General features: G+C 37.9%; 1 protein-coding gene across 4 annotated transcripts in view; it reads right to left on the reverse strand.

The window, feature by feature from the left end:
• STAG1 (STAG1 cohesin complex component) overlaps positions 1 to 25,178 on the reverse strand; it is a gene marked incomplete at its 3' end in the record, with an annotated part of 426,381 nt that overhangs the window by 96,672 nt on the left and 304,531 nt on the right. For all 4 annotated transcript variants that reach the window (XM_082459166.1, XM_082459164.1, XM_082459165.1 and 1 more), the window contains 2 exons: positions 3,287 to 3,385; positions 2,692 to 2,771 (listed from right to left, as the gene is read on the reverse strand). In XM_082459166.1, the coding sequence (XP_082315292.1) occupies positions 2,692 to 2,771; positions 3,287 to 3,385 (179 nt within the window). The remainder of the gene's footprint in view (positions 1 to 2,691; positions 2,772 to 3,286; positions 3,386 to 25,178) is intronic.

Genomic DNA, 25,178 nt, shown 5'->3' on the forward strand with positions numbered 1-25,178 from the left:
TAAATGACAAGGAAGAATGAGATGTAAGGATAAAGTGAATATTATCAGAAGATGTACAAATCATGAATAGAGAGGTACTGATCTATATATACTCTGAAGTATACCAAGCAACAACCTAAAAGGAAAGATAAGTGAACAATAGTAGTTGAAGACTTTAACACATCCTTCTGAAAAAGTAGACAAAAATAAGCAAAGGTATAGATAATTTGAATGACACTAAATAAATTCAAAGTAATGAATATAAATAACTATATATACAACATAGATATGTATTGTTTTTAAACATACTTAGAAAATTCAGAAAATTGACCAAGGTACTCAGAACACATTCTCAAATAATACAATAAAATAGAAAGAACAGCTTTAAACAATCTGATCTAGGGAGAACAAAAATTACTACTGAATAATTTTGATTAAACTGAAAATCATAAAGGTAATCAAAATACTTATCATTGATTGTCTATGAAAATATTCTATGTCCAAATTTTTAGGAGACTAGTAAAGTAGTACTTAAAGGTATATTTGTTACTTTAAATATGATTGCTCAAAAACAAGAAAGAAATAGCTAAAAGAAGCTAGTTCTTTGAAAAGAACACTAGGATGGACAAACCTCTGCCATGACTGATCAAGAAGAGGATACAAATAAAATGAATGATGTAAACGAGAAATAACAAAAGAAATAATAAAGTTTTATGAATAAAAATATCATAAGCTATAAAATAATAAAGTTGAAAACTGTGATAAAACTGATATACTATAAAAATCATATGAAAAGCCAAAATCAATACAAGAGGAAGTAAAGGTTAACTTAGATAGATAACCACTGAAGAAGTAGAAATGGTAATCAAAGACCTTTCTCTCAAAAGAAACTTAAAACTGACATGGCTTTAACAAAAGAATTCTCTCAAAATTTCAAGGAGGAATTAATCTGTCATAGCAAATTTATTTCAAAACAGAAAAAGGATGAGAAACTACTGAAGATATTTTACAAACAGTATATATCTTGATTTCAAAGTTGGGTAAGGAACAGAAAAAATGTCAAATTTACACACAACACAGATGTGAAAATCCTAAATAGGATATTAAATATAACATTGCATTTAAGCAAAATACAATGAAAACAAATATGTCATGTTCAAACAGGATTTATTCTAGAAATGCATGGGTGTTTTACCGTTAGACAAATCTACCAATTCTATTCAGGCTCAACAATGTATGAAAGGAAAATCCCAGAAAACTGAGAACACAAAAGAACTTTTATCATACCAAAAACCTATCTCAGAAATAACTTTAGATGCCTTCCTAGAACAAGAACAAAAAAATCCACTATCAGTGATACTTTCATAGTGTTCAAAGTCCTGGCTAATGGAACTAGACAAGAGAATGAAACAAAAGTTTTAAGGTTCGAAAAGGGGAAGACAGAACTGAAATTGTTTGCAGATCATATAATAATCTATGTAGTAAATTCAATACAATCAAACCGTCAACATGGATAAAAGTTCTAATAGGCTGCACATAAAAGACCAACATAAAAATTAAAGGTTTCCTTGCCTTAGCAATAACTAAGTAGAAAATATTTTTAACAGTAAATACTAATCAAATAACAATAAAACCATACAGTATTTAAGAATTAACCTAGTAAATAATGTACAATACCTCTACGAAAAAATTTAAACCTTATATAAAAGACCTAATGAGATCTGAATAAAGCAATACATCATGTTTATGTATAAACAATACATAATTGTAAAAAATTCCATTCTCTCCTAAATTTTTCATAAAATTAAATGCAGTTCTTTGTTTTGGCCATGCTGTGCAGCCTATGGGATCTTAGTTGCCCCAACCAGGGATCGAACCCATGCCCACTGCAGTGGAAGCGTGGAGTCTTAACCACTGGACTGCCGGGGAAGTCCCTCAATGGAGTTCTAATATTTAAACTCCCAACCAAAGTTTCTGAGGAATTAGACAAAAGTACTTTAAAAATTCATAAAGAAGAAAAAAAAAAATCCACAAGTAGCTAAGTGGATTTTAAAAAGAAAGGCAAAGAAGAAGGAACAAACCACTAAGAGGCCATATTTATAACATACAACATATACTAGAGTATAAAGCCACAATAACAAAGAATAGGGTAGTAGAGCAGAAAGAGGTAAAAAGAGATCAAAACAACAACAGACCCTGGCATACATGATGTTTGGTGTATGACAGATACAGCATCACAAAGTGGGGAGGGGAGGATTTGTAATGACTTTGCCGGGACTTGCATTCTCTCACCTAGATTCTTCCTAGTTTTTAGTCAAAGCTCTACAGATGAAACTAACTATTCCTATTTTTAAATCTCTATCATATTAATGACACAATTTAAATGCCTTATTTCCTTTCTCCTACTTCTATACCATTCCAAAGAAGCCTATTTGAAAAACCTATCCCTTTGAAGCCTTCTCTCTCTTTAAACAGAAGTATGTTACTTCACTGATACTGCATAAAAGAACTTTTATGTAAAGGAAATAGACAATATTCAAAATAAAAAACAAAGAGAAAACAAAACATTTTGTTTCAAACCTAACCTTAAAATGTGAAAGTAAAACCTAAAGTGATAAGAATATATATTAGGGTTATATATGTGAAGTACATCAATAATGCTGGGAAAAAACATTAATATATTAGCAGATTAAATTAAAATTTTATACTTACTGAAGTATCAGAGTAACCAATCGAATAGCTTCCACAGCAACATCATATTCCTTATCAAGTGTCATTGATACAATGCGATCCTGCAGAAAAGTTATAAATCAAACCAACCATGAACAGAAAGTAAGTGGAGACAGATCTGAGGTAATGTCTTTGGGGGAATTCATGGAAGACTAATGATAGATTAGTCTAATGATGATTAGATTAAATGGAAAGCTTTACTATTGAAACCATATTATCAGAGTCCTACGCACACACAGGAGGTGTTATAAATGTTTATAATATAAAATCTTTCTCATCAACTGGCATTCTCTAACAGAGACAAACCTTACCTTGCAAAATTAATATAACTATAAAAAAGTTGTCTATGAAAAAAATCTTATTTTAAGCAGGTGAGCCTTCTATTGAAGGTAATGAATAAGAACTCATGTTGGTAATATCTTTTGTAAAGCAGAGATTCATCTATTTAATACAGGTTCATTTAAACAATATGCTGTAAAGAATATGACCTAAACACTTGTTATGGTAATGTCATTTGCTAAACTAGCTAAAACGAGCATTTTTAAAATGAAAAAGAAAATAAGCTAAGCATTCTTACCTTGAATCGGTTAGTGAATAGCTCCAATTTGGGGAATAATTCTCTATTGGTATACAGACTTTGTAGAGCTTTCAAACACTTCAGCCTGACTTCTCCTTGCTTCAGAAATACAAACAAAAACACAACAGAAGCAGTCAATTCCATGCCACAAAAGTTGAAAAGATTTTCAAGTCTATATGAAGACTAAAGTCATTTTCAGCTTAATCATTCAATTTACTTCATATTGTAATTCAACATAAGGTGGAACCAAGCAATTCTATTTGCACTTACATTTAATTAAAAATGCATTAAAAATCCCTTCGTTACTTGAGAGTAAGCTACACCTTTTTCAAATGTGTATCAACTCTGGTTCAACATGAAATACTTCCCACATTATACTGTGGCACTTCGAGAGAATTTTTGACCTACGATTTTAATTAAAGAAGGGTATGTTAATTTGTCCGTCCTGTAGAAAAATCTAATTTCATATTAAAGGGTCATCATTTATTCATTTCACAAATATTTACTGGATACCTTTTACTTTCCAGAAAGAGCAGTTAAGAAAACATGATAAAGGGAAGAATGTTTAAAAACAGAGGCAAAATGATAGAGTGATGTGTCCTGGGCTGCTATTTACTAGGGAAATATAATAAAATCATTAACTTGGAGTAGAAGATGTTGGTGATCAAAGTGCATTCCGGGTCATCTAGAAATTTAGCCAACTCTCAAATGATGAAAAAGAGAACGAAGTTTCTGTGTTCAAAAAGCAACATGTTGGGGACTTCCCTGGTGGTCCAGTGGGTAAGACTCCACGCTCCCAAGCAGGGGGCCTGGGTTCGATCCTTGTTCGGGGAACTATATCCCACATGCCGCAACTAAGAGTTCGCATGCTGGCACTGAGTCCACGTGCTGCAACTAAGAAGGCCCCATGCTGCAACTAGGAGTCTGCATGCTGCAACTAAGAAGACTGCATGCCGCAACTAAGAGTCCACATGCCCCAACTAAGAGTCCGCATGCCGCAACTAAAGATTCCCGCATGCCCCAACAAAGACCCGGGGTAGTCAAAAAAAAAAAAGCAATATGCTGTAACAGTAGGAGTCCAAGTTTTGGAATCAGACAAAGCTAGATTTCCAATTCTATAGCTTAGTAGCTACATGAGAGATGGCAAGTATATTAATCACTCTGATACTCAGTGTTCTCATTTATAAAATATGATACCTTCATAAGGTTGTTATAAAATTTGAATGCTGGTAAAAGTTTTAACAACCAGCTCTGGGGGATGGGGCCCTGAATTGTTGCATTTGCAGATTTCTGTGATGTGATTACTCCCTCCATGGTCAATTTCAAGCTACCAATGATACTGAACTCATATAAGTGAATGGATGTGCATAATCACTCTCTTGAAAGCTGATTCAAGGTAGCTCGAGCACACCACTGAATGAGATAATGCTTGCTGGTAAAGTCTCTAGCACATAGGAGGTACCTGTGGTAGATGCTGTTGATGTCCCGCCCAGATGTCCAAATCCTAATATACAAGGTTAATCTTCCTGCTTCTTCCTGTATTGACAACTAATGGCGCTTTTCTGCATCTTTCTCTGGAGAATTGACCATGGCTGAAAAGAACCACCTGGTACAAAGATTCCTATGCTCTACCTTGCCTCTCCTGTCCACACCCTTTCCCTCCTTCAGGATGAGGCTCATAGCCAGTGGGGAATGATATAGGAGGGTAAAAGAGCCCAACCTCCTTGCCTCAGGACAGTACAACCTCTGAGGTGCAATTTATTTTTCAAAGTTCCTTCTGAGATGATGCTCAGACAAAACTTCTTCTGAAACCACATTTCTGTTAGTGTGTCTCCTGCTTAATCCTATATTCCTCACTTTCTTAGAGGCTTCTCAGGGGACTACAAACCTCAATGTATCACTAGCACAAAAATCTCTGACTAAGGCTGGGCTTCTAAGGAATGTGACCTGAACAGTTGGTACCAAGAGTAGTCCTAAGAAGCAGACCTTAATGATGGGATTCTGAGGTTGGATCACTTAAAGGAAGGACTACTATGAGGAAGGACTCAATTTCTGGTTGTAAGTGAAGTTAACGATAGTCTCTGACACAGAATAGCAGCCATTTGCTAATGCACTTGCGGGTGAATGGAGATGTGCACTTAGCTTGTACAACATGCCAAGCATTTGAGGGATGAGGGTAATTAATAACTATAAGGACTATGGACTAAGGACTATGGCTGTCACTGAGATGCTAAAGAGAGAAAATGACAGGCTAATTAATCACCAGTTTAAATCAACAACTGGCAACATTTAAAGAGATCCTTATCTCCTGCAGACAAAGAGCTGAACATATTGAAGACCAGACCCAGAACTCAATTTTAAGGGTGGCAGAATTTAAGGGACTTTGCATCCCAGGCAAGTCTATGCCAAAATCAGGGCCATATAGGAAAGAAGTGCAAGTTCAAAGAACAACTGGTGGATGTAGCTGAGAACCTTCAACTCCAAGTTTCCCATGAACTTGTGGGTCTGCAAATAAGTCTCATGTTAGAGGGTAGCATGCCCCCTCCACCCACCCCTCCCCTCGAATATATGGAAACCTCAAGCGAAGCAAGTACCTTAAGGACAATGCTAGTAGCCCTCCTCATGCTCTATACTAACCTTCCCTTGTAGCTCCAAGCTAAGGTCAAATTTCAGCATAGCCCAAATGGGGAAGTACTGGGTCTGCTAAAGGAGGAGAAGGATTATATGCTATAGGTGTTGCAGGAATGGGCCAACTTGAACCAGTAAGAACCAAAAGAGTGTCTGCTGAGGGTACTGGACTGGGGAATGGGAATATCAAACAGGATACGAGAGAGTTTTTGGATATAGGGCACTCTCCCTTGCCTCAAGATTTAAGGCCCATGGAAATGGCCTAACACATTGCTGGATGACTCCTGGAAAAAGCAACGGTGCATATTAATGAAATAAGAGATCCGAGAATCGTTGTGGCAGACTGTGAAGAAAGGCATTTAAAACACAGTGAAGTAAGCATGCCATAAAGGATCTTTTGTATAAACTCAGAAGACCTACTAGTTGAGTATGTTCCTCAGGAGGGCCCAGAGAATATTGTTTACCAAGGCAATAAAGAAAAGACTGGTGATGGGGGCACAGGCATTGCTGAGAAACTCCATAACAGCTGTATTCTGTAGGCTAGAGCTGGCAATAGGAGATACTCAAACAGAATTTGGCTTCCAGCACAATGAAGATGATGAGATCACAGAATAGCAGAAAGAAGGTAGCATCACCTAACTAGTAGATGCAAGGTGGGCATAATAATTATAATGGGCAGCAATGTTGAAGAGCAGCCCATGGGGACCTATGGAGATGGCTCACAAGATATGGTCTTCCTGGAGGGAAGATGTGGAAAGCCAACAAAAATATTATGTATCTATAATCACAAGAGATCAACAACAGATAAGCAAAAGACTAAAGATAGCTGACCCAAAGTAAAATCATAACCCCAGATGTAAGACAGCATGTAAGAAGTTTCCTTACTTGTAGCTCTAAATTTAAAAACAAGGCCAGAAAAGATGAAATTACTCTATCCATTCAAGTTCACACAGCAAATTACAGGTAGAACAAAGACATCAGTCGAGTTTTATCTACACCTTGTCCAATGATGTCTCCCAATCAACTACTTCTCCTCCCAAATCTTGGTTCTTTAATGTACCAAATCTTGGTACATTACAGGGACTTAATTAAATAACTTAATAATAACATCTAACAATAACTTAGATGAAAAATCCACTTGAATTTTTGTTAATTTCTCTATTTGGGGGCTCTACTATACTCTGAAGGTATTTCTACTACAAAACCTAAATGTTTTGTTGTTTTCCTATTACACAAAATCTTATTCAGATCTGAATGCTATTTAACACAGTGCCTAACCCATAGCTGCTGCTCAATAAATATTTTTTGAATGGATAACTATATAATATAAAAATAAGAAAACAAACAAACAAAAAGAAACACAGAAAAATAAAATAATTTGTTGAGGGAGGGAGCTGGGCATATTTGTCAGAGACACTAACCTATCAGCACTTCTGCAAAATTATTTTTGAAAAAAATGTTAAGAGCTATAAAAAGTATTGTGTAGCATAATGGTATCATTTCATAATGAGTTGTATTTTAAAGGGACAATTTTCATGCTTCTAGGAGAAAATGCTGATTGTTATTAAAATGCCTATGTATAATGTGTACACCACAATGGGAATAAATGAACCAAATTCAGGTGGCCTGTCAAGGAGTAGATGTGTTTGTATGTGGTGGGGTGAAGGGAGTACAGAGAAGATAGTCTTTGTTGTTATATTTTGACAATTGTATTGAGACATACTTGACATGCAAAGAACTTCACGTTTGCTTGATGCATTTGGACACATGCATACATGCATGGTACTATCAAAATCAAGGCAATAAACATACTAATCACTTCCAAAAGTTTCCTTTTAACACCTCCCCCCCTTTTTCATTTGGTAAGAAGAGAAGTCTTGAGAGGGACATTGTTATGTACTATTAGGAAAGAGAGTCTTGTTCATGTAGTCTTTAGACCTCCACTTGGCTCCATAAGAACAGGCTAAGCCTTGGAACACTGCCTTACCAAGAGATACAGTTGCCAACAAAAAACACCATGGCATGGCAGAATGAAAGGGCTAGGCAGCTGGCTCTGGGGGTGGGGTGGTGGTGATGTGCTGATGTGCTGGCCTCCCTCTGGCCATATGGGGATAAATAGGGATATTGATAATATCTCTGTTAACAGGGAAAAGCTGGTGCAATGAATGAGGGTGGAAATGTGAAATGGGTCCTAAAAAGTGTAGGGAAACAATAATCTGGGCTCTTGGTCACCTTTGCGCTCCCATTTCACCCCCCAACTCTCAAGGTGTCTTAAGGGTCACAAATGATGTCTGAGAGAAGTAAAGGGGTCCCATGCAGGAAACTTTACCTGATCCAGGTGGCTTACAGGCCTCAAATAAAACCTGTTTCACTCAATGCAAAACTACCTACGGCATTGCTGAATACAAAGTGTTGAAATGAAGTCCTTCTTTGAAAGTGAAATATGGAAACTGAAGGACGGATATGAACAGGAGCCAGGGGTGTCTCATGCAGCCTGGTTGGTGTATCTGTTTGATGAAGGGGCACTGCAGACTTTAACTGTCTAGGGCTGAATAACACAGTTAGGGATGGAGCCAAGGTCTCTGGGTCCCTGTTGGGGACCAGAGGCCCTATGCCTCTGTCAAGATAGAAGGGGAAAGGGGAGAGGGGAGCCAAACTTTTATGGGGCCTTTGGATACTGGTGCCCAAATGACAGGTCCCCATAGAGGTAGAATTAAAATAGTAGGTCTGGGAAGAATGTAGTTACCCATGGAAGACAAGTCCACATGTATTTGTGGATGAGACTCTTTGGACCATTTCAGGTACTGATGATCCTGGTTCCTACTATTGAATATGTAATAGGCATTAACATTTTGGCTATGTACGGTACTGAAAACCACCATTGCCTCAAGCGGTATGTACCACAACAAGGACAAATTGAAGCATAATGGGCTAGCTGCATTCGTAGCCTGCTCCAGAGCTGGCCAAATCATGGAGCGTTGTTCAACAAAAATACTATATCTACGGTGGGGAAAAGGACATCGTTCTGTTAATTCGAGACAACACAAGCAGCCCAATCAGGCCAGTAAGGAAGGCCTCCAGAGTTTGGAGGTTGACAAATTACCAAAGGATAAATGTCGAAGTTTCAGCTTTTGCCCTAGCAGTTTCTGATATTATCACCATCACTGAGACAGTGCAACCCATATGGAAAACAAGTATGCTGTTGACTGATCTGGCTAATGCCTTTTTCTTGATCCCTCTGCAGAATGAGGTCACGACCAATTTTTGTTCACACCGAACAGCCTACAATGTACTTTTACTGTACTCCTGCAGGGATACCTAAATTCTTCTGTAATATGCTACCAGAGGGCAGGGCTTGATCTTCAATAAGCTCAACTGCTACAGAAATTTTAGTCATCCCTTATATTAACGACACGGCTACAATGCTAATGTCATGGTGGCTACAGTGCTGCACTTAGTCACTGACAGAATGATTAGTACCAATGTGACTATAATCCAGATAAAGTCCACGCCCTAGGTACAGCAGGTGCAATTCCTAAGGCCCAAGATTCAAAGATGACATTATGGCATGGTTTACTGACAGCTCTGTGAAACTAAAGGCAGATGAGGTCTGCTGGGTTGCAGCTACCATCTGAACCAGTAAATGGCCATCTTTTGACTATCAGGTGTGGGCATTCCAATAGGTCAAGCTCTGCACTGTGGTAATGGCAGTGCAGGCCACCTCTACTACCATTCCTTGATACATTTTTCACTAACAAATGGGCTGTTGCCAATGACTTAGCCATCTGGTCAGGCAAATGGCAACTAAAAGACTGGACTATTAATGGATCCCCCATATGGGGAAAAGAACTATGGCAGCAGCTTGCTCCCTGGGAAGAAAAAAACATATGTCACTTATGTAGATACTCATGGCAAAGGACCTTTTCTTTATTTTTAAATTTTTATTGAAGTAAAATTGGTTTATAATTATTACTTTCAGGTGTACAATATACTGATTCAGCATTTTATAGATTTATCCACCATTTAAAGTTATAAAATATTGGTTCTATTTCCTATGTTGTACAGTACATCCTTATAACTTATTTATTTTATACATAGTACTTTGTACCTCTTAATCCCTACCCCTATCCTGGACCTCCCCACAGGTAACCACTAGTTTGTTCCCTATATCTGTAAGTCTGTTTGTTTTGTTATATTCATTCATTTCATTTTTTAGATATAACATATAAGGTGAAAATGCAGAATTTGTCTTTCTCTGTCTGACTTATTTCACTAAGCATAATACCCTCCAGGTCCATCTGTGTTGTTGCAAATGGCAAAATATCATTCTATTATATGGTTGAGTAATCTTCCATTGTATGTATGTATGTGTGTGTGTGTGTGTATATATATATATATATATATACACACACACACACACATACAATGTATATATACCAAATCTTCTGTATCCATTCATCTGTTGATGAACACTTAGGTTTCTTCCATATCTTGGCTATTGTAGATAATGCTGTTACGAACACTGGAATGCACATATCTTTTCAAATTAGTGTTTTCATTTTCTTTTGACATAAAACTAGGAGTAGAATTGCTACATCACATGGTAGTTCTATTTTTAGTTTTTTGAGAAACCTTCATACCGTTTTTCATAGTGACTGTACCAATTTACATTCCCACCAACAGTGTATAAGGGTTTCATTTTCTCCACATCCTTGACAACATTTGCTACTTGTGGTATTTTTGATGACATCCATTTTGACAGGCATGAGGTGATATCTCACTGTGGTTTTGATTTGCATTTCTATGGTGATTAGCAATGTTGAGCATCCTTTCATGTGCTTGTTTGCCATCTGTATGCCTTCTTTGGAAAAATGCATACAAACAGCTCATGCAGCTCAATATCCAAAAAACAAACAACCCAGTCACAAAATGGGTGGAAGATGTAAATAGACATTTCTCCAAAGAAAACATACAGAGGGCTAAAAAGCACATGAAAAGATAGTCTGCCCATGCTCTTCTGCCCATTTTAAAATCAGGTTGTTTGGTTTTTTGATATTGAGTTGTATGAGCTGTTTATATATTTTGGATATTAACCCCTTATCTGCCATATCATTTGCAAATATTTTCTCCCATTCAGTAGGTTGTCTTTTCATTCTGTTGATGGTTTCCTTTGCTTAAAAGATTTGCAAAAGCTTTTAAGTTTAATTAGGTCCCATTTGTTTATTTTTGCTTTTGTTTCCTTTGCCTTAGGAGACAGATCCAAAAAAATACTGCTACAATTTATGTCAAAGAGTGTCCTGCCTGCCTGTGTTTTCGTCTAGGAGTTTTATGGTTTCAGGTCTTACATTTGGGTCTTTAACCAATTTTGAGTTTATTTTTGTATATGGTGTGAAAAAATGTTCTAATTTCATTCTTTTACATGTAGCTGTCCAGTTTTCCCAAACCACTTATTGAAGAGACTGTATCTTCTCCATTGTATAGTGTTGCCTCCTTTGTTGTAGATTGACTATATGTGCATGGGCTTATTTTTGGACTCTCTATTCTGTCCCATTGATCTATGTGTCTGGTTTTGTGCTAGTACCATACTGTTTTGATTACTGTAGCTTTGTAGTGTAGTCTGAGGTCAGGAGGCATGATACCTCCAGCTTTGTTCTTTTTTCTAAAGATTGCTTTGGCTATTCAGGGTCTTCTGTGATTCCATATATGTTTTAGGATTATTTGTTCTAGTTATGTGATAAATGTCATGGGTATTTTGATAGGGACTGCAATCTGAAGATTGTTTTGGGTAGTATAGCCATTTAAACAATATTAATTTTTCCAATCCAAGAACAAGGGATATCTTTTCATTTTTTTGTATCATCTTCAGTTATCTTCATCAATGTTTTATAGTTTTCAGAGTATAGGTCTTCCATCTTGCTTAAGCTTATTCTTAGATATCTTATTCTTTTTAATGCAATTTAAAAAAGTTTTTATTCGAGTACAGTTGATTTACAATGTTGTGTTAGTTTCAGGTGTAGAACAAAGTGAATGTTATACATAAACATATATCCACTCTGTTTTTAGATTCTTTTCTCATATAGTCCATTATAGAGTATTGAGTATAGTTCCCTGTACTATACAGTAGGTCATTATTAGTTATCTATTTTATATATAGTAGTGTGTATATGTCAATCCCAGTCTTCCAATTTATCCCTCCCCCCGCTTACCCCCTGGTAACCATAAGTTTATTTTCTACATCTGTAACTCTATTTCTGTTTTGTAGGTAAGCTCATTTGTACCCTTTTTTAGAGTCCACATATAAATGATATCATATGATACTTGTCTTTCTCTGTCTGACTTACTTCACTCAGTATGGCAATCTCTAGGTCCGTCTATGTTGCTGCAAATGGCATTATTTTGTTCTTTTTTATGGCTGAGTAATATTCCATTGTATATATGTACCACATCTTCTTTATCCATTCCTCTGTCGATGGACATTTAGGTTGCTTCCATGTCCTGATTACTGTAAATAGTGCTGCAATGAACACTGGGGTGCATGTATCTTTTCAAATTATGGTTTTCTCTGGATATATGCCCAGGAGTGGGATTGCTGGGTCATATGGTAGCTCTATTTTTAGTTTTTTAAGGAACCTTCATACTGTTCTCCACAGTGGATGTACCAGTTTACATTCCCACCAACAGTGTAGGAGGGTTCCCTTTTCTCCCTCTCCAGAATTTATTGTTTGTAGATTTTTTGATGATGGACATTCTGACCAGTGTGAGGTGATACCTCACTGTAGTTTTGATTGCATTTCTCTATTAGTGATTTTGACTATCTTTTCATGTGCTTTTTAGCCCTCTGTATGTTTTCTTTGGAGAAATGTCTATTTACATCTTCCTTCCATTTTGTGACTGGGTTGTTTGTTTTTTGGATATTGAGCTGCATGAGCTGTTTGTATATTTTGGAGATTAATCCCTTGTCGGTTGTTTTGTTTGCAAATATTTTCTCCCATTCTGAGGGTTGTCTTTTCATCTTGTTTATGGTTTTGCACAGCCTTTGCTGTGCAAAAGCTTTTAAGTTTAATTAGGTCCCATTTGTTTATTTTTGTTTTTATTTTCATTACTCTAGGAAGCGGATCGAAAAAGATGTTGCTGTGATTTATGTCAAAGAGTGTTCTGCCTGTTTTCCTCTAAGAGATTTATAGTATCTAATTTCATTCGTTTACATGTAGCTGTCCAGTTTTCCCAGCACCACTTATCGAAGAGATTGTCTTTTCTCCATTGTATATCCTTGCCTCCTTTGTCATAGATTAGGTGACCACAGGTGCATGGGTTTATCTCTGGACTTTCTACTCTGTTCCATTTGATGCAATTTTAAATGGGATTGTTTTTTTGCTTTCTCTTTCTGATAGTTCATTACTAGTATATAGAAAAGCAACAGATTCCTGTATATTAATCTTGTGTCCTGAAACTTTATTTAATTCATTTATTAGTTCTAATAATATAATGGTGGACTTTTAGGGTTTTCTATATATAGTATCATGTTATCTGCAAACAGTGACAGTTTTACTTCTTCCTTTCCAATTTAGATGTCTTTTATTTCTTTTTCTTCTCTGATTGCCATGGCTAGGACTTCCAATACTATGTTAAATGGAAGTGGCAAGAGTGAGCATTCTTGTCTTGTTTCTGATTTTAAAGGAAAAGCTTTCAGCTTTTCACCGTCGAGCATGATGTCAGCTGTGGGTTTGTCATAAATGGCCTTTATTATGTTTACATATGCTTCCTTGATATCAACTTTGATTAGAGTGTTTATCATGAACAGGTGTTAAAATTTGTCAAATGCCTTTTCTATGTCTATTGAAATGATGATGGGGTTGTAGTCTCCATTTTGTTAATGTGGTGTATTACATTGACTGATCTGTGGATATTAAACCATCCTTGTATCCCTATAGTAAATCCCAGTTGATCATGGTGTATGATCCTTTTTATATATTGTTGAATTAGGTTTGCTAATATTTTGTTGAGAATTTCTGCATGTATATTCATCAGAGATATTGGTCTGTAATTTTCTTTTTTTTTGTAATATCTTCATCTGGTTTTGGTATCAGGGTAATGGTGGCCTCGTGGAACGAATTCGGAAGTGTTCTTCAATTTTTTGGAATAGTTTGAGGATAGATAGTAGCTCTTCTTTACATGTTTGGTAGAATTCCTCTGTGAAGCCATGAGGTCTTGGACTTTTATTTGCTGGGAGTTTTTTTTTATTACTAATTCAATTTCACTACTAGTGACTGGTCTGCTCAGATTACTTCTTCCAGATTCAGTCTTGGAAAAGTGTACATTTCTAGAAATTTACTCATTTTTTTCTAGGTTTCCAATTTGTTGGCATATAACCGTTCATAATATTCTCTTATGATGTTTTTGTATCTCTGTAATATTGGTTGTAATTTCTTCTCTGTCTTTTCTTATTTTGTTTATTTGGGTTCTCTTTTTTTCTTAACGAGCCTAGCTAAAGGCTTATCAATTTTGTTTATGCTTGCAAAAAACTAGCTCTTGATTTCATTGATCTTTTCTATTGTCTTTTTTGGGGGAGGGGTCTCTATTTTTATATTTCCTCTCTGATCTTTATTATTTCCTTCCTCCTGCTGACTTTGGGCTTTGTTCTAACTCCTTCAGATGGTAGGTTAGGTTGTTTATTTGAGATTTTTCTTGTTTCTTGTAGGCCTGTATCACTATAAACTTCCCTCTGAGAGCTGCATTTCTGCATCCCATAGATTTTGGCAAGTTGTATTTTTATTTTCATTTGTCTTGAGGTATTTTCTGATTTCCTCTTTAATTTCTTCATTGACTTTTTTTGTTCTTTCTTTAGTAGCATGTTTTTGTGAAGGACCACATGCTTGTGTTTGCAAAGGAACTTTTAAAATAAAAACGTAAATGGAACTCGTGTCAATCAAGTTTGTGCCCCGTGGGCTGCAACAATTGCCTGGTGGGTACATCTATGGAAAAAGGAGTCCACTTCAGATGCAAAAATGGGCCAGAGCCCAAGAGATAACCCAGAAGTCTAAGGATGTAGTACAATCTTGTGATTCTTGTCAGTATACTCAAATCATCCAGAGAGAAGAACTGGGACATATTAACCAAGGACTGGGACTCGCCTGGATCTGGCAGATTGTTCACATCAAACCCCTGACCACCAGCCACAGGCAAAGATGATGCCTCACTACCATAACACCTAGTCAGGCTATTGTATAGCTACTCCAGTCTGGCACGTGGATGCTGAAACTACCATAGCTATCCTTGAATAAAACTTATGTCATATTTTTGGATACCCCATGGGACTTCACTCTGACCAAGGAACATCCTTCACTGCCCAAGCAAGACAACAATGGGCACACTCTCAGGGACTACGGCTACTAAACACTCCAGTGCAAGGAAAACAGGCACTGCAACACACGTTGGGAAATACTGAGTTTGGTTGTGGTGGAAGTGGCCTAGGCAGCCATGTGCTTAGGCTGTGCCTGCAAAATCACAATCTCAACATGTCATTCTTTCTTCTTCTTTTTTCCCATTGGAGCGTACGTCTTTGGGGTGATCTGCAGTTCTGCCTACCACTGTACCCCAGACAGGGCCCCTTGACTCTAGTTTGGATGTGATACTTACCTTGGGGAACCTCCCTCCTATGGGATACCACAAAGGTGGGAGATGAAATCAAGGAGTATCAGGGTGCTAGCTAGGGTCCTTCTAGTAGTGCTGGGCACACTGACCCTTTCAATCAGGTGGGTGACGTTAACAGACATGTCAAGTTTGTGCAGTCCTTCCCTAGACTGGCCAACTGAGGCCAAAAAGTTTGTGCCAAGCCACAAAGGCACTGGGTGCCCACAGAGGAGGTAACATCAGGCTTGAGTTGCAATACCAGGGCAGCTAGTATCACAAGCAGTAGACCAGAGTAGCTCTGGCCTGAGAAGATTCATGAAGTGGGAGAGGAGTAGAAACATTAATCTTTCCTCTTCTCATTCCTACAGAATCATCTGCTGTGCCTGTTACAACAACAGCCATAGTCAGAGGAGGCAAACTTAAACAATGCTGGGATTTGTCATCACAGAATGAATTCCTTCTCATTCCGCATTCCCACTGTAATGGCCTGACTGACACAAAACTGCTCAGAACTTCAAGTTGTCAATGGGTCAAATAGCTGGGTCACTCCTTTGATACAGGCCCAGATGCAGGCATGCTCTGGAGTCCATTACTTTAATATTTCCTATGATGTGACAGAAAAAAACCCCTGTACAATAATGCTTATTACTGATCTACACTAACATTTTGGACTTGGATGCCCAGTATGTAACTTTTCTCTCCCTGCAACCATATGGTAAAAGCAAGCCAAGTCTGTATATAACTGGACTAGCCAGCATTATCAGAACAAAATCCCTGACATGTGTCCCCTGCACCCCTCTGGGTTATGTATTTCTCTGTGGACCCCAATGGGCAATAGAATGTCTGCCTCCAGGGGAAGGATTGCTGCCTCAGAGTTCTAAGGCTGACTGTCCATGTCAGCAACTGCAGAGAGGGCTGAAAAGGACCCCTTCTGACATACTACAAAGTGGCTCACAGTATCCTCCTGGGAAAACAAACTAACCACTGGTTTCATTCTGCTATCCAAATTCTAATGCTGGGAATAGGTATGCAGGCCCTAGAAAAAAATGTACAGCCTGTCCCCAACCATGGCAGAAATAGCTAACACTACTGCCCAAGCCATCCAAGCCAATGAGACTCACTGAACTCACTAGTCAAGGTGGTGATGGATAAGTAAGTAGCCCTCAATTACCTGCTGGCAGAACAAGGTGGTGTTTGTGTTATTGTCAGCATTTCTTACTGTGTATACGTCAACAATTTGGGGAAGTTGAAAACTGAGCTGATGCACATCCATGTTCAGGAGAGATGGTTATCAGCTGTACATGCGCAGTCCCCCCAAACTCACAATTTGACCTCTTTAGCTGGCTTAATCCACGTTGAAGACCACCCTCTAGGGAGGCTTGACTGTCTTCCTGGGTCTGGCTCTCCTAACAGGCCTGGTAAAGTGCTGTTTCCTAATGACAGGGAGGCTCTATGAGCACTCCACATCCAAACAGATTGTTCTGGGACCCTGGTGAACCCAATTCCGCCTTCAAGTTTGGGGTGGGTGATTTGACATGCTTTATCTACCATGTCAGTGGTCGAGCAGGGGTGAGGGGTAGACTGTTGGGAAAGGCAGTCTCCTGTACACAGTGTTTTGACCCACACTTGGCTGCACAGGAAGAGGCCTTGGGTCTGGAATACTTCCTTATCAAGTGATAAGAGTCTTCATGGACTGTGCTGGGTTTATCACTTTGTGTGGGAATATCATTCCCGTTTCAGACTCAATGTGTCTTCTTTTGTTCTGCTTAAGTGTGTGCATCATATGGCACCTGGCCAACCCCACTATTAAATCTGTCCCCTGAGAGGACAGAATAGGATCCTTAGTTCTGTGGCACAAGAGGGGTGCATGCAGGGCAACTGCTCTGTGTTGACTGCTGGACCATGGCGGACTGACACTACTGAAGCTAATCTTGCTCTGTCCCTTCTCCATGTGAGTAAAGCATTGTTCCATCCAATGCTTGACTGTGTTGTGTTTTCCTTGGTGATCAGTATGCAGTGGGCAAAGAATCTGAACTTCTACTTCTAGTGATAGGCAACAGATGTCATTTGCTTGACATATACAGAGCTAAAAGGTTTTTGGTAAACTTAAGAGAAACAGAATATGGGATGAGTGAACACAAAGATGAGGAAATGAAATGGACTAACTGAAAATAAATCCCACCCAAGCACTCAGAGATTTTGATATAAGCAATCAAGCATTTGCAAGAAAGTAGAAGAACTGTACACATAAGCTAAAAGCAAAGAACAGTACAGTCATATTTACAAACTGGAAAGGACAAAGAAAGGTAATCTAGTGTCATGAGCATAAATACAAAAAGAGAGTAAGATACTTAGTGCAGAGCACAGAGATTACTAAAGCTGTATTTAAATTAGACCTATTCTGTGTCACCCTCAATGTCAGAACTAAAACCAGTGGGTAGGAATTTAGAAGTAAGTTTTGGTCAACAGAAAGATAAACTGAATTTCTAATAACTCCTTTAGCTGTTACAGCTAACAGCTGTCTGTCTTTCTAATGACCAAAATTTAATACTTTAGAACTTACACAAATTGGCAGTATGAAAAATGTTTGTCTTATTATAGGAGGGTAGACTAGGTTATAACCTCTAATATTCTAAAATCAAGACAGAAAGAATATCAAATCATTATGTTACATACTTTAAACTAACACAATGTTTAATGTCAATTATATCTCAACAAAAATGGAAAAATGCAATTGATAATTAAAATGTAATTTTTAAAAAAATGAGAAGAAATTTTATCAGCCCATTTGAAAATGCACAGGATGAGTCTGAAGACAGAGGCTACAGCCTATACAATGAACACTTTCAACCAGATGATTAAAAGGAGAGAAAGGAAATTACTTTAGTCTTCAGAGTAAAAAAGTACAAGGTGATCAGAAAGGGAATGACAAAAAGGAAAGCTTAGAAATAAATATTTAATACACTCTTTTCTAAGTAAAGCAATTGGAGATCACAGGAGAGGTTTATAAAATCATCCTATCGAAAACACTACTCCTTAAATCATTTTATCAACAATGTATAAGAGAAACCTACCTCTTCCTTTATCTGGACAGAGGATTTCTACAGACACACACAGTTTAGCGATTTGTTTTAAATTGATGTTTGTTTATTTTTTGATAAGCCACATCAAATCGGTGTTTTCCCCAGAATTTGTGGACATACATAAGTTCTGTTAAAACTGGTAATTGTTACTGTTATTGAAATTCAGTAGAATACTCTATTAGGGAGGTGAGGAGAGGAGGAAAACTGGTATGGTAGTAGTAGGGAATAAAAATGAAAGACTTTAAACTTATTCCTACTAAAAAGCTTGTCTGCTTGGATTTAGTAGTGTGGATATGCCTGCACGAGGGCACAAGGTGTAATTCTAATATCTCTCACACCAGTAAAATGTAACTGGATGCATCTGAGATGAGGCTTAGATGTAAAGGTCCCCAGTACCACATGAGGATTGGAAAAAGAAAACAAAATCGAGTTTGGGATTTATTACTATAGAAAAAAGAATCTGAATTGCTAGGGAAAATAAATATTCAGGAAAAAATTCACTATGTACATACTAACTGGATTTTCCTTCAAATGAGGTGGGAAATAAGAATCCCTTTTAATCCTCAATTAAAAATTAGTCACTGAAACTGACCAACCAACTTATGATGATCTCCCTACACCCTGAACTCTCTTTTATAGCAAAAATGGCCTATAAAATTCCCTTGGGAACTTTCATTATAATTTATGTAATTTTGTGGTTTTCTTTGATAATACTTAGCACACTACTATTTAAAAAATAAATGCTCGGGGAACTGGATCAACATGGCGGAGGAGTAGGACGTGGAGCTCACCTTCTCCCCACAGATACATCAAAAATACATCTACGTGTGGAATGACTCTCACAGAATGTCTACTGAATGCTGGCAGAAGACTTCAGACTTCCAAAAGGGCAAGAAAATCTCCATGTAACTGGGCAGGGCAAAAGAAAAAGAGACAGAAGGGAATCGGGAATGGACCTGCACCTCTGGGAGGGAGCTGTGAAAAAGGAAAGGTTTCCGCACACTGGGAAGTCCCCTCAGTCCCTCTGTCCATTGGCGGGGACAGAGGGGTAGCTTCAGAGCCTTGGAGGAGAGCACAGTAACAGGTGTGTGGAGGGCAAAGCAGAGACAGACCTGCACAGGTCGATGCTGACCGGCACTCCCCAGCCTGAGACGCTTGTCTGCTTGCCCACTGGGGCAGGTGGGGGCTGGGTACTGAGGCTCGGGTTTTGGAGGTCAGACCCCGGGGAGAGGACTGGGGTTGGCTGTGTGAACACAGCCTGAGGGGGTTAGGGTACAGGGCGCCACAACTGAGGGAGTCTGGGAAGAAGCCTGGGCCCACCAGAGGCAAGGGACCATTGTTGGGGGGCATGAGAGGAGAGGGGTGGGCCCGCCATAGGAGCTTCTTTCTCTGCATGCTCACAGGCAGCATGGCACTGCCTATATGAGCTCCAGGGGCGGGCGTGAGCCATGGCTGACATCTTGGACTCCAGAGGCAGGTGCGGAACGCTGCCATTGCTGCTGCCACTGCCAAGGATCCTGTGAGCAGGGGTGCAGATCACTGCCCTCACCTTCCCAGGAGCCAGCATGGCCCACCACTGCAGAGGGTCCCATGAACTGGGACCAACTTCCCCAGGAGTGTACACAGCCAACCACTGCTGATGAGGGCTCTGCAACCTGGTGCCAACCACTGCCCCCACCGCCACAGGGTGTGCAACACACCGCTGCCGCCTAGGGTCCCAAGATCTAGGGCCAACTTCCCCAGGGACACATGACATGCTGCCGCCATTGTGGAGAAACCTGCGACCAGGAGCCAACTGTTGCCCCCGCCTCCCTGGGAGCGTGCACCTGCACAACCCGATCAAGGGGATAACAGCCAGCACATGCTAAGAAAAAGACAGCAAGCATCCAAACCAAAAACAGCACTCATGTCAAAAAAATATTGAACCCACACAAGCTACACAGGGATTCTCCTGCTTATAAATAGCCCTCCAAGACCACAGTAGATAATTGTTTCTCCTGAACTCACAGAGTAAGAGAAATAGAAGCAAAATGAAAAAGCAGAGGAACCACTCTCAGTTAAAAGACCAAAAAAATTTCCCTGCAGGAACAAGGAAAAAGACCTCCTCAGTCTAATAGACACCGAGTTAAAAAAGGAGGTAATGAAAATACTGAAGGAATTAAGAAAGGCAGATTACTGTAAAAAGAAACTTGAAACTACAAGGAGGAGCCAAGAAAAGTTAGAAAATTCATTTGCTGAGACGAAAGCTGAGCTCAAGTCAATGAACAGCAGAATGAATAATGCAGAAGAAAGAATAAGTGACCTGGAAGATAGACTAATGGAAATTACCCAATCAAAACAGAAGACAGAAAGCCAAATGAAAAAAAAAATGAAAGCAATATAAGAGACCTATGGGATAATATAAAGCAGGCCAATCTATGCATAATAGGGATTCCAGAAGGAGAATAAAGAGAAAAGGGGATTGAAGATGTATTTGAAGAAATTATGGCTGAAAATTTCCCAAACTAAAAAAAGGAAACAGATATCCAGATACAGGAAGCACAGAGGGTCCCAAAGAAGATGAAGCCAAACAGACCTACACCAAGACATATTATAATAAAAATGGCAGAAGTTAAAAAAGATAAAGAGAGGATTCTAAAGGCAGCAAGAGAAAAACCAAGAGTTCTTTACAAGGGAACCCCCATAAGACTATCAGCTGATTTCTCTACAGAAACACTGCAGGCCAGAAGGGCATACAAAATATATTCAAAGTCTTGAAAGAGAAAAATCTGCAACCTAGAATACTCTACTCAGCAAGATTATCATGTAGAATAGGAGGAGAAATACAGAATTTCTCAGACAAGCAAAAATTGAAAGAAAACAGCAATACTAAACTTATCCTGAAAGAAATATTGAAAGGTCATCTCTAAATAGAAAAGAAGCAGCAAGAAGAAATAGGAAGGAGGAAATCACAAGTGGAAAGTAAATCACTTAAATTAGCCAGTATACAGATCAAAAAGAAAAAAAAAACAACCTTATTTGTGAAAGCAATGATAAACACAAGGAACAGCACGGGATAAACATGAAGATGTAAAAAGGGACATGAAAATCATAAAATGTGGGGAAGGAGAGTAAGGAAATGCAGATTCTCTTTCTTTTTTTAAAATGTGTTTGAGCCTATATGACTACCAGTCTAAAGCAAGCATATATAGGAAGGGGTTAACATACTTGAAAAACAGGGCAACCACAAATGAAAAACATACAATAAATTCACAAAAACCTAAGCATAAAATAAAAGGAAATCATGAAACCACAAAAAGAAAAACAGAAAAAGAAAGGAACAAAGAAGAAACAAAGAATCAACTGGAAAACAAGGTTTTAAATGGCAATAAATATATACATATCAGTAATCACCTTAACTGTCAATGGACTGAATGCTCCAATCAAAAGACATAGAGTGGCAGACTGGATAGAAAAAACAAGAGTCTACAATATGCTGCCTACAAGAGACTCACCTTAGGGCAAAGGATACACATAGATTGAAAAAGAGGGGATGGTAAAAGATATTTCATGCAAACGGAAATGACAAGAAAGCAGGAGTTGCAATACTCATATCAGACAAAATAGACTTTAAAGCAAAGGTTATAAAGAAAGATAAAGAAGGACACTACATAATGATAAAAGAATCAATACAAGAAGATGATTTTATACTTATCAACATATATGTATCTAATATAGGATATGCACCTAATATAGCACCCCCGATACATAAAACAAATACTAACAGACATAAAGGGAGAAATTGATGGGAATACAACAGTAGGAGACTTTAACACCCCACTCACATCAATGGACAGGTCTTCCAGACAGAGAATAAACAAGGTAACAGAGGTCCTAAATGATACAACAGTTAAGACTTAATTGATAGTTTCAGGATACTACATCCAAAAACAACAACAACAACACCCCACAAAAAACAGAATATACATTCTTTTTGAGTGCACATAGAACATTCTCTAGGGCTGACCACATCCTAGGGCACAAAACTAACCTCAACAAATTTAAGAGTACAGAAATTATTTTAAGCATCGTCTCTGACCACAATGTCATGAAATTAGAAATCAACCACAGGAAAAGAAATGAGAAAAGAACAATTAGCTGGAGACTGAATAACATGCTACTAAAAAACCAATGGATCAATGAGGAAATCAAAAAGGAAATTAAAATATACCTTGAGACAAACAACAATGAAAACACAACCATATAAAATCTATGGGACACAGCAAAAGCAGTTCTTAGAGGGAAGTTTATAGTGATATAGGCCTTCATCAAAAAACAAGAAAAATCTCAAGTAAACAACCTAACCTATCACCTAAAAGAATTAGAAAAAGAAGAACAAACAAAACCTAAAGTCAGCAGAAGGAAGGAAATAATAAAGATCAGGGAGGAAATAAATAAAATAGAGATTAAAAAAAAAGGAAAAAATCAACAAAACCAAGAGCTGGTTCTTTGAAAGGGTAAACAAAATTGACAAACCTCTAGACAGGCTCACCACGAAGGAAAAGAGAGAGAACCCAAATAAACAAAATGAGAAATGAAAAGGAAGAAATCTCAACTGATACCGCAGAAATACAAAAAACATAAGAGAATACTATGAACCATTATATGCTAACAAATTTGACAACTTAGAAGAAATGGATAACTTTCTAGAAACATACAGACCACCAAAACTGAATCAATAAGAAACAGATAATTTGAACAGATCAATCACTAGAAGTGGAATAGAATCTGTAATAAAAATACTTCCTACAAACAGAAGTCCAGGACCAGATGGCTTCACAGGTGAATTCTACCAAACATACAAAGAACTTACACTGATTCTTCTCAAACCCTTCCAAAAGACTGAAGAGGAGGTAACACTCCCAAAGACATTCTATGAAGCCACCATCACCCTGATACCAAAAGTAGACAAAGACACCACCAAAAAAGAAAATTACAGGCCAATATCTTTGATGAATATAGATGCAAAAATCCTCAGCAAAATATTAGCAAAAAGAATCCAACAACACATAAAAAAGATCATACACTATGACCAAGTGGGATTCATCCCAGGTTCACAAGGATGGTTCAACATGTGCAAATCAATCAGTGCAATACACCACATTAACAAAAGAAAAGTCAAAAACCATATGATCATCTCAACAGATGCAGAAAAAGCATTTGACAAAATTCAACTTCCACTCATGATAAAAACTCTTACCAAAGTGGGAATAGAGGGAACATATCTCAACATAATTAAAGCCATTTATGAGAAACCCACAGCCAATATAATAATCGAGGATGAAAAGCTGAAAGCCTTCCCACTAAAATCTGGAACAAGACAAGGATGCCCACTCTCACCATTTCTTTTCAACATTGTATTGGAATTCCTAGCCACAGCAATCAGACAAGAAAAAGAAATAAAAGGTATCCAAATTGGAAGGGAAGAGGTAAAATTGTCACTATATGCAGATGACATGATACTATATACAGAAAACCCTAAGGACTCCACACAAAAACTACTAGAGCTAACAAATAAATTCAGCAAAGTAGCAGGATAGAAGATTAACATTCAGAAATCAGTTTCATTCCTTTACACTAACAACGAAATATCAGAAAGGGAATGTAAACACCTTTTAAAATTGCACCCAAAAAAAAAAAAATCTAGGAATAAACCTGACCAAGGAGGTGAAAGACTTATATGCTGAGAACTATAAAACATTAATAAAGGAAATAAAAGAGGATTCAAAGAAATGGAAAGATATCCCATGCTCTTGAATTGGAAGAATTAACATTGTTAAAATGGCAATACTACCCAAAGCATTCTACAGATTTAATGCCATCCTTATCAAATTACCCATGACATTTTTCACAAAACTAGAACAAATAATCCAAAAATTTATACGGAACCATAAAAGACCCAGAAGTGCTAGAGCCATCCTGAGGGAAAAAAACAAAGGCATAACTCCCCAGACTTCAGACAATGCTACAAAGCTACAGTAATCAAAACAGTGTGGTACTGGTACAAAAACAGGCATACGGATCAATGGAACAGAATAGAGAGCCCAGAAATAAACCACACACCTATGGTCAATTAATCTTTGACAAAGGAGGTAAGAATATACAAGGGGAAAAAGACAGTTTCTTCAGCAAATGGTGCTGGGAAAGTTGGACAGCTGATGTAAATCAATGAAGTTAGAACACACCCTCACACCATGCACAAAAATAAACTCAAAATGGCTTAAAGACTTAAACATAAGACAACATACCATAAAACTCCTAGAAGAGAGCATGGGCAAAACATCCCCTGACATAAATTGTACCAACGTTTTCTTAGGTCAGACTCCCAAGGCAATAGAAATAAAAACAAAAATAAACAAATGGGACCTAATCAAACTTGCAAGCTTTTGCACAGCAAAGGAAACCATAAAAAAAAAAAAAAAAACGAAAGACAACCTACGGAATGGGAGAAAATATTTGCAAATGATGCAACAGACAAGGCTCAATCTCCAAAATATACAAAAAACTCATGC

This window comes from Balaenoptera physalus (assembly GCF_965194825.1).
Source record: "Balaenoptera physalus genome assembly, chromosome: 4".
Taxonomy (NCBI): domain Eukaryota; kingdom Metazoa; phylum Chordata; class Mammalia; order Artiodactyla; family Balaenopteridae; genus Balaenoptera; species Balaenoptera physalus.